Source organism: Corvus brachyrhynchos, unplaced genomic scaffold, assembly GCF_000691975.1.
Source record: "Corvus brachyrhynchos isolate BGI_N302 unplaced genomic scaffold, ASM69197v1 scaffold101, whole genome shotgun sequence".
NCBI lineage: Eukaryota > Metazoa > Chordata > Aves > Passeriformes > Corvidae > Corvus > Corvus brachyrhynchos.
In genome coordinates this window covers 1,746,248-1,753,178 of record NW_008237239.1, presented here as the reverse complement: position 1 = coordinate 1,753,178, position 6,931 = coordinate 1,746,248, and the positions used below count along the sequence as shown (strand labels likewise).

General features: G+C 62.1%; 2 protein-coding genes across 2 annotated transcripts in view; one reads left to right on the top strand and one right to left on the bottom strand.

Moving 5' to 3' along the window:
• Positions 1 to 4: 4 nt before the first annotated feature.
• On the top strand, positions 5 to 3,392 carry HMGCS2 (3-hydroxy-3-methylglutaryl-CoA synthase 2; the record flags this gene model as incomplete). Its single annotated transcript, XM_008630437.2, has 9 exons — positions 5 to 57; positions 309 to 748; positions 1,020 to 1,145; positions 1,437 to 1,601; positions 1,672 to 1,840; positions 1,926 to 2,096; positions 2,615 to 2,721; positions 2,825 to 2,950; positions 3,035 to 3,392. Coding segments are annotated over 9 exons (1,464 nt in total), but the record flags the coding sequence as incomplete, so codon positions are not given.
• A 445-nt stretch (positions 3,393 to 3,837) lies between these two features.
• Positions 3,838 to 6,931, bottom strand: part of PHGDH (phosphoglycerate dehydrogenase) — a 4,876-nt gene continuing 1,782 nt past the window's right edge. Inside the window, exons 2-12 of the mRNA XM_008630436.2 lie at positions 6,772 to 6,923; positions 6,534 to 6,599; positions 6,402 to 6,456; positions 6,225 to 6,323; positions 5,989 to 6,121; positions 5,761 to 5,909; positions 5,403 to 5,555; positions 5,145 to 5,277; positions 4,827 to 4,951; positions 4,414 to 4,642; positions 3,838 to 4,142 (exon numbers count right to left, since the gene is read on the bottom strand). Of these exons, the coding sequence (XP_008628658.1) occupies positions 3,985 to 4,142; positions 4,414 to 4,642; positions 4,827 to 4,951; positions 5,145 to 5,277; positions 5,403 to 5,555; positions 5,761 to 5,909; positions 5,989 to 6,121; positions 6,225 to 6,323; positions 6,402 to 6,456; positions 6,534 to 6,599; positions 6,772 to 6,923 (1,452 nt within the window). The 3' untranslated portion in view covers positions 3,838 to 3,984. The remainder of the gene's footprint in view (positions 4,143 to 4,413; positions 4,643 to 4,826; positions 4,952 to 5,144; positions 5,278 to 5,402; positions 5,556 to 5,760; positions 5,910 to 5,988; positions 6,122 to 6,224; positions 6,324 to 6,401; positions 6,457 to 6,533; positions 6,600 to 6,771; positions 6,924 to 6,931) is intronic.

Here is a 6,931-nt window from a genome sequence, read left to right as displayed (position 1 = left end):
GGGGCCAGAGCCGGCGCCCCGGGGCGCCCAGCATCCCACGTCTTGGCAGAGGGCATGGTGAGCATCCACATGGATCCCCAGGGGGGGCTGGAGACATAACCAGGGTAGGGGTGGGGAGCTGGCTGAGCTCTTACACCTTGCTGAAGAAGCAGAGCCTCTCCCTCTTCCCCGCAGCACTGCCAGGCACAGGGAACTAGCAGGGATTTGGGGTGCTCCCAGCCTGGGCTGCTCGCTGGTGGCATCTCCCCAGGGCCACCCTCTGTCCCCAAGACTGCCATGGGATTGTTGCCACTCCCTCTGTCCCACAGCCTCTCCAGTGCCGCTGGGACAGGTGCCTGGCCCAAGGACGTGGGCATCCTGGCCCTGGAGGTGTACTTCCCTGCCCAGTACGTGGATCAGGAGGAGCTGGAGCGGTTTGATGGAGTGGAGGCCGGCAAGTACACACGGGGCCTGGGCCAGAAGCAGATGGGCTTCTGCGCTGCCCACGAGGACATCAACTCCCTGTGCCTGACGGTGGTGCAGCGGCTGGTGGAGCGCGGGCGCCTCTCCTGGGATGCCATCGGCCGCCTGGAGGTGGGCACCGAAACCGTAATCGACAAGTCCAAGGCTGTCAAGACCGTCCTCATGCAACTTTTCCATGACTCTGGCAACACTGACGTGGAGGGCATCGACACCACCAACGCCTGCTATGGGGGAACGGCGTCGCTCTTCAACGCAGCCTCCTGGGTGGAGTCCAGTGCCTGGGATGGTGAGTGCAGGCAGGGACCATGCCGTGGGGCTGGATGCTGGATGGGTGCCATGGGACAGGGGAAGGAGACAGGAGGTGGCCTGAAATCCAGAGTTACTCCCACTTCAAAGGGAGTCACTGCACCCTTCAGGCTCTCCATCACCCCTGTTTCTTTCCCGTCTTGGTGTGACACCTGGCAGCGTGGAGATGGGAACACACCATCTCCATGAGGGCCATGGGATGGAGGCTTCCACCCACTGATGGCCCTGCCAGTCCCTCTGTCCTCCCTCAGGTCGCTATGCTGTGGTGGTGTGTGGGGACATTGCTGTCTACGCCACGGGGAACGCACGGCCCACGGGAGGTGCCGGAGCCATTGCCATGCTGGTGGGACCCAATGCCCCGCTGGTGCTGGAGAGAGGTTGGTGTCATGGGACCCTGGGGATAGCAAGCTGGTGGGTGCTGTCCCTGGGGTCCATACATCCATGTCCCAGCCCCAGGCAGAGCTGCTCAGCTCCAGAAGTGCTGGCTCTGCCAGACCCTGCTGGGTACTCCAGGGTGCTGGCTAGCCACATCCCTGTGGGCACCATGGAGTGACTCAGGGAGGCTGCTGGATTCCAGGGGTAGCATGGCAGACACCACCCCTGGGTGTTTGCCACTGGGCTGGGACGTCCCAATGCTCTCTGACAGCTGGCTCTTCCCGTGCCTCCAGGCCTGCGCGGAACCCACATGGAGCACGCCTACGACTTCTACAAGCCAAATCTGTCCTCTGAGTACCCGGTGGTGGATGGGCAGCTCTCCATCCAGTGCTACCTGCGGGCGCTGGACCGCTGCTACGGCGTGTACCGACGGAAGGCAGAGACCCAGTGGAAGCAGGGTAAGTGGCAGCAGCCCCGAGGTGCCCATCCCACCCCCCTGGATACTGATGGCCCCATGTTGCCTCCCAGATGGCATCCAGAGGCCCTTCACCCTCGATGACTTCAAGTACATCATCTTCCACTCGCCCTTCTGCAAGCTGGTGCAGAAGTCTGTGGGGCGGCTGCTGCTGAACGACTTCTTGGCCTCCCCCAACCCTGACACAGCTTCTGGCCTCTACAAGGGGCTGCAGTCCTTCCGGTGGGTCCCTGTGCCATGTCCCCCATCCCTCAGCCCAGCCAGGGATGTGCTGGTCTGGGGTTTGAGCTGGTCTCTCTCTGGGTAGCGGTGTGAAGCTGGAGGACACCTACAGCAGCAAGGAGGTGGAGAAGGCATTCCAGGCAGCCAGCCAGGACATCTTCAACCAGAAGACCAAGCCCTCCCTGCTCCTCTCTTCCCGCAATGGCAACATGTACACACCATCCATGTATGGCTGCCTGGCCTCCCTCCTGTCCCAGTGAGTCCCCCAAAATGCTGGCTTGGGGAGAGGGAGGAGGTCATTTTGGGGAGGGCACTCCCTGGCTGAATAGAGGGCCAGAACTCATCTCCCAGCACTCATCTCCCCTGCCTCAACAGTGACCTGATGCTTTCATTGCACACAACCCCCAGCATGGATGCATCCTGCTCCATGCCATCTCCCCGCCAGTCTTTTCTTCCCAACTTGCTGGAGCTGGGCCAGTGCATAAAGCTCTTCTGTCACCACCAGGAGGATGAAAACCCCTGTTGTTGTGCCCAGTAGAATGAGTGACCCCATGGGAAAGGAGCCATGGGAACAGACAGGCTCTGAGGGGAACAAAAGCCTCGTCCTGGGGCTCCCTGGCACCACCACACTCCAGGGCCACATTCCCTTTGAAATGTGTCCCTGAGGCCCAAGGATCAGCCTGCCTGCAAAGGAGGCAGCCCCCTACACTACCCCTACATCCCTGTATCCCCATCACCCCAAATCTCCTCTAACTCCCTAACCTCTCGCTGCAGGTGCTCAGCACGGGACCTGGCTGGCTCCCGGATCGGTGCCTTCTCCTACGGCTCGGGACTGGCGGCCAGCATGTTCTCCTTCCGCGTCTCGCAGGATGCAGCCCCGGGTGAGCCCCAGGGGGGTGAGGGACTGGGAAGGGAGGGCAGCGTGGGGCTGTGGGGCCAGGGCTGCCAGCGGTGCCATCTCACACGCGGGGTGCCCGTTGCCAGGCTCACCCCTGGACAAGCTGGTCTCCAGCCTGGCTGACCTGCCTGCTCGCCTGGATGCCCGCAAGCGCGTGGCCCCACAGGACTTCGCAGAGATCATGAAAAAACGGGAGGAAACGCATCACTTGGGTGAGTGGGGTTGGGGGGATGTGACCCTGCCCTGCTGGGACCCCACAACACCCCTGAGCATCACTGGCCTCTCTGACCCTGCAGCTGACCACGCTCCCCACGGCTCCCAGGCAGATCTCTTCCCTGGAACCTGGTACCTGACACGGGTGGATTCCAAGTACCGCCGCGAATATGCCAGGAAGCCCATCTAGAGTGGGACCACCAGAGTGGTGAGCCCTGCGGAGGGGGATGATCTCTTTCCCATTGTCATCCCTGTTCATCCCTGCAACCGGGGCTGGCCTCTGTGGGAAACTTCACTTTGGATGGCTGGGAATGGCCAGCAGTCACTCAGGCCCCAGAGCTGTTGGAGAGGGTGGCATCTTCTGCAAACACCTGGGCAGTGCAGGGGAATAAAGGTGTGGATGGGAGGGGGCAGCAGCCCAGCTCTGGCTCCTGGTCTTGAGTGGTCTCCTCCTGCCCCAAGTCCCTCCGTCTTAACAATCGTCTGGATCGCAGCCACTTACAGGTTTTATTTCATGGTCACCTACCCTGTTAGACATGGGAGTATGCCCTGACATTTTGGGGGAGCCAAGTAAACCCCAACCTCCCAGTCTCCAGTTTGGGGGGGCAAGATGGCATTTTCCCCATGATGTCATAAATTGACACACCCTCATGGCAAAATTTGTGGGCAGGAGGGCACAGGTGACGCAGGTACTCACGGGAGGGCTCATCCCCCTTGCAGTGCTGCTCTCTGGGCCATGTCCCAGCACGGGTGGCCAGACAGGACCTTGGCAGCCACAGAGACCTTTGCACCCTTCAGCAAACAGCAGCAGGGTCAGGAAGCAGCAGGGGCAGGAGGGAGGGGGTTTGGGGTTGAGGACAAAGGACCGCACAGACAAGGCACCACATGCTCTCTCCTTCTAGACCCTTTATTGAATGTGGGGCCACCCCAAACCCAGTGTGGGTGTCAGGGATGGCCATGTGCAATGCTTCCTCAGCTGGGGGAGGGTCCAGATGCTGCGGCCATGGGGAGAGTCCTTGTCAGCAGTCGGGGTCTACAGCAGGTGGAGCTGGAAGACTTCTGTGACACATGGCTTCAGCTCGCTGAGGTTGGACAGGGGGGCTGAGAGCCCCACGATGCTCCACTGCTCCCCTGCCACTGAGCTGGAGCTGTGGTAGGACAGGAGCTGGGCCCCTGCCTTGCTCAGCAGCCCTGGAGAGGAGGACAGGAATTAGGGACCACAGGCTGCCCCACTGCCCCAACACCCAGCAGGGAGCTGAGCCTCTGCTCACCCCAACACCCTCAGAGGCCCATGATGCCATTTCTTCCCCCACCCCAAGTCCTTTGCTCCATATCACACAACCCCCTGCCCAAACTCCCCATCTCTCCAGGCAACATCTGCTGCAGCAGGGGCTCAGCTCTAGGTCGGACATGGGGGTTCCCCAGGCTGTCCCTACAGCTCAGGGCTGCCACAGGGACTCACCGGTCAGCGTGGCCAGAGCACTGGGATCAGAGGCTTTGGCTCTGTAGAGGAGGAGAGGGCTGGACAGCGGGGCTGGCTGCTGGCAGGTGGCCCCATTGATCTGCCGCAGGACCGGGGTGCTGCCCTGCACCGTCCCCGTCACCTGGTGTGGGGTGCCCTGCAGGGACACTTGCACCAGACCAGTGCTGCTGTCGGGCTCGGGGGCCACATCACTGTGGGTGGTTGTGACCTGCCAGAGAGATGCGGCCACTCAGTGCCCAGGTCCTGCGTGAGGCTGGGGATGGGGAAGGAATGTCCTTGGAGGCACCCCAGGGAACATCCAGCCTGAGTGCTGCATTAGCAGCCCGGTAGGGTGCCCCCAGGCTCATGCTGCTTGGTGGGGAAGGTGCACCGGAGCCCGGGTGTCCACGCACCTTCAGCCCAGCCTCCTGGGCCAGCAGTGTGGCATTCACCAGGGTCACCTCCTGTGTCCCTCCAGCCAGCATGCCCGCGGCCACAGCAGGCGTCAGGTAGCTCCCAGCCTCTTTCAGGGGTGTCCCTGGGGTGCAGGGAGGAGGCATAGATGAGCCAGCAGCAGAAAGGTCAGGCCCGCCTGGAGCTGGTCCTTCCTCTCACCCAATCCATCCTCTCATCCATCCCTGCACACCCCTGGGCTCCAATCCCACCATCAACCACCTTTCTGTCCATCTGTTCTCCTGCCTCCCCATGGGGGTCCCCACACCCAGGCTCACCTAGGGTGCAGACCTGCACGCTACCCTGCACTTGCTTGCCCACTGTGCGCAGCACTGTGCCCAGGGCCCTGGCCAGGGCGATCCAGGGCTTGGTCTGGGGTGCAAAAGCCTTGCTGAGAGCCTGCCCATTAACCTGTGGGAGAGAGTGAACAGTGAGAGCCTGCCAGGGATCACACATGGAGCATTGCTCGCAATGCACCCATGGGTTACAGCTAGGGGGACTGAGGCCCAGAGGTCAGGTGCTGCAGGGGGACTCACTACACCAGTCAGCCCCTTCCCCGTGGCCATGTCCACGATCTGCATGGCGATTTCCTTGCCACAGCGGCTCTGTGCCTCCCAAGTGCTGGCACCCAGGTGTGGGCAGGAGATGACGTTGGGGTGGTTCACCAGGTCACGGTCCTTTGGGGGCTCCTGCAGACACAATTCCATCCTGCCATCAGCTCCCAGCATCCACCTGGGAGCTCAGAGCAGGGGGGATTTACCCCATCTCCTTTGCAAGGAAAGAAGCTGAGAAGGGCTGTTGCTGATCCCAATCCCACAGAGTTTGCCAGGCTGCCCTGCCCTAGCTTGGGCAAAACTAAGGTGATGCTGAGGGGGTCCCAACAGCCCCACTCACCTGTGTGAAGACATCGAGGGCAGCTCCGCCGCACTGCCCTGACTGCAGCGCCCGCAGCAGCGCGCCCTCGTCCACGATGCCACCGCGGGCACAGTTGACCACCTGCACGCCACGGCGGCACTTGGCAAAGGTGCTGTCATTCAGGAGCCCTGCAGAAGGAGGGCTATGAGCAGCTGGGGGCTGCCCCAGCTCTCCCCAAACCTCCCTGTGATTGTGCCCACTCCATACCTGTGGTGGAGGGCAGCAGTGGCGTGTGCACCGTGATGAAGTCACAGCGGGGCCAGATCTGCTCTAGAGGCAGCTGCTCCACACCAAAGGTGGCTGAGACATCAGGGGTGATAATGGGGTCGTAGCCTATGGTCTGAGGCAGAGCGGGCACTCGGTCTTACAGCCTGGCATGGTGGCTCTGGCCAGGTCAGAGAGGTCCATGCTCCCCATCACTCCTCCCTGCCCTATCTTCTTACCTTCATGCCAAACGCCTGCATGCGGGTGGCCACCTCCCTGCCGATGCGTCCCAGCCCCAGCACGGCCAGCGTCTTCCCATTCAGCTCCATGCCCATGTACTGGGAAGCACAGGGAGAGTGAGTGAGCACACCCCACATGGGCACCCACCACCCAGAGGTGCTTCACCTGCCTCCTACCTTCTTACGGTCCCACTTGCCCTCCTTCATGGAGGCAGCAGCCTGTGGGATCTGCCTAAAAAGGAGGCTGGGGTCAGTGTGGGGCAGGGGGCTGTAGGGCACACCTCTGTCCGCATCCTGCCTTGTGCTCACCTGGCCAGGCACAGGATCATCCCACAGGTGAGCTCGGCGGCGCTGAGGCTGTTCCCAGTGGGTGTGCTGGGGATGGAGAGTGGTGTCAGTGGTGTGTCTGACAGGGCTCTGTGCCCCGTGAGGATGGAGATACACAGGGTGGTGCCAGAGGTGCCATGGGTGGGGAGGGCGCCCTATTGAAGCCTCCCCTGCCTCCCCAGGATCACAGACACGGACGTCCCCACACTCCTGCTCTTACTTCATGACCAGGACGCCCTTCCTGGTGGCTGCCTCTACGTCCACATTATCCACGCCAGTGCCAGCTCTGCCCACCACCTTCAGCCTCTCTGCCGCCTCCAGCACCTCGGCCGTGACTTTGGTGGCCGAGCGGACGATGAGCCCATCGCAGTCCTAAGGGG